The 1,809-nt window shown below is 41.7% G+C and overlaps 1 protein-coding gene across 1 annotated transcript in view; it reads right to left on the reverse strand.

The window, feature by feature from the left end:
• PPEF2 (protein phosphatase, EF-hand calcium binding domain 2) overlaps positions 1-1,809 on the reverse strand; it is a 33,497-nt gene that overhangs the window by 25,069 nt on the left and 6,619 nt on the right. The window contains exon 7 of the mRNA XM_011927244.1: positions 594-760. Within this exon, the coding sequence (XP_011782634.1) occupies positions 594-760 (167 nt within the window). The remainder of the gene's footprint in view (positions 1-593; positions 761-1,809) is intronic.

Raw genomic sequence — 1,809 nt, forward strand, 5'->3', positions numbered from 1 at the left:
GGCAGGTGCCTGTAATCCCAGCTACTTGGGAGGCAGAGGCAGGAGAATCACTTGAAACTGGGAGGTGGAGGTTGCAGTGAGCCAAGATCACGCCATTGCACAGCCTGGGCAACAAGAGTGAAACTCCATCTCAAAAAAACATCTGACTGTGTGCAGTGGCTCACGTCTGTAAATCCCAGCACTTTGGGAGGCTAAGGAGGTGCAGATCACTTGAGGTCAGGAGTTTGAGACCAGCCTGGCCAACATAGTGAAACCCTGTCCCTAATAATAATACAAAAATTAGCTGGGCATGGTGGTGCACGCCTGTAATCCCAGCTACTTGGGAAGCTGAGGCAGGAGAATCACTTGAACCCAGGAGGTAGAGGTTGCAGTGAGCTGAGATCATGACTGCACTCTAGCCTGGGTGACCAAGGGAGACTCTGTCTCCAAGAAAAAAAAAAATGTTTTTAATGTTATATATTGTGTATTCTGCTTTTTTAAAAAATTGGAAAACGAGTTTTAAAGTCATTTAACAAACAAGAAGTTCTGGAGAAATAACATTTTACAATCACAACAAACAAACATCAACTACCCAAGCATGTTTTGACTTGTACCGTAAGTTCACCATATGGTCCTCATGGTTTCCTCTGTTAAGATGGAACTCTTTGGGGTAAACCAGCATGAAGGCAAAAAGAATCATCAGGATCTCTACTGAATCTTTGCCTCGATCCACAAAGTCACCGTTGAACACATAAGACCGTTCTGGTGATGGGAGGCCATTCTTTTCAACAAGGAGACCAGTCAAAGAATGAATGGGAGGAAGGAAATAGGAAATTAGGTTAAAACCAATAGGCATTTGACAATCATGTCATGTCTAACACCAATTCTGTGCTTTCTAGGTCTCCTCAAGCATGAAACATCAGTAAATGATGGAAATAACTTCTATTGATCTTATATTTCCTTTTCAGAGAGGCTAAGGTTTTGAGATGCTCCTTTAGACAAAGCCTGAGTGTTGCCATGTGGTGTGGAGCAAAGGGCACCAAACTTGTGATGAGAAGGCCAGTTTTAAGTTCTGGCCACACTATCTTTAACTAGAAATAATAATGCCTGCCATAGATTTCTCAGGATTAAACAAGATAATGCATAGGAAAATGCTTTGGGAAATGTATGTGTAGAAAGTGATATTCCATTAAAAAAAATTATACTCATCTCCCTTGGTATATGTTCTACACATTATAACTAAAATATATATATGAAAATAGCTTTTGGTTGTTTTGATAATAATCAGTTTTCTTTATGTGGAAGAAAGAAAATCAGTTGCTGAATAGTTATTTATTTATTTATGTTTTAAGAGACAGGGACTCACTATGTTGCCCAGGCTGACCTCAAACTCCTGGCCTCGAGTGATCCTCCCACTTTGGCCTCCCAAAGTGCTGGGATTACAGGCATGAGCCACTGCACCTGGCCCCTTCTAGTTATTAATCAAACATTTTATATTTGTTAAATAGATTGCAAAAATTTACTAGAATATAATACAGTGCTAACTTTTCTATTATGTATTTGCTGCAGCAGAGTAGCAAATATTATTAAAAATAGTATTTTAGGCTGAGCGCGGTGGCTCACGCCTGTAAGACCAACACTTTTGGGAGGCCGAGGTGAGTGGATCACTTGAGCTCAGAGGCTCGAGACCAGCCTGGCCAACACGGTGAAACCCTGTCTTTATAAAAAATATAAAAAATTTAGGCCGGGCGCGGTGGCTCAAGCCTGTAATCCCAGCACTTTGGGAGGCGCGCGGTGGCTCAAGCCTGTAATCCCAGCACTTTGGGAGGC

The sequence above is a fragment of the Colobus angolensis genome, unplaced genomic scaffold (assembly GCF_000951035.1).
Source record: "Colobus angolensis palliatus isolate OR3802 unplaced genomic scaffold, Cang.pa_1.0 Scaffold70, whole genome shotgun sequence".
Lineage (NCBI taxonomy): Eukaryota > Metazoa > Chordata > Mammalia > Primates > Cercopithecidae > Colobus > Colobus angolensis.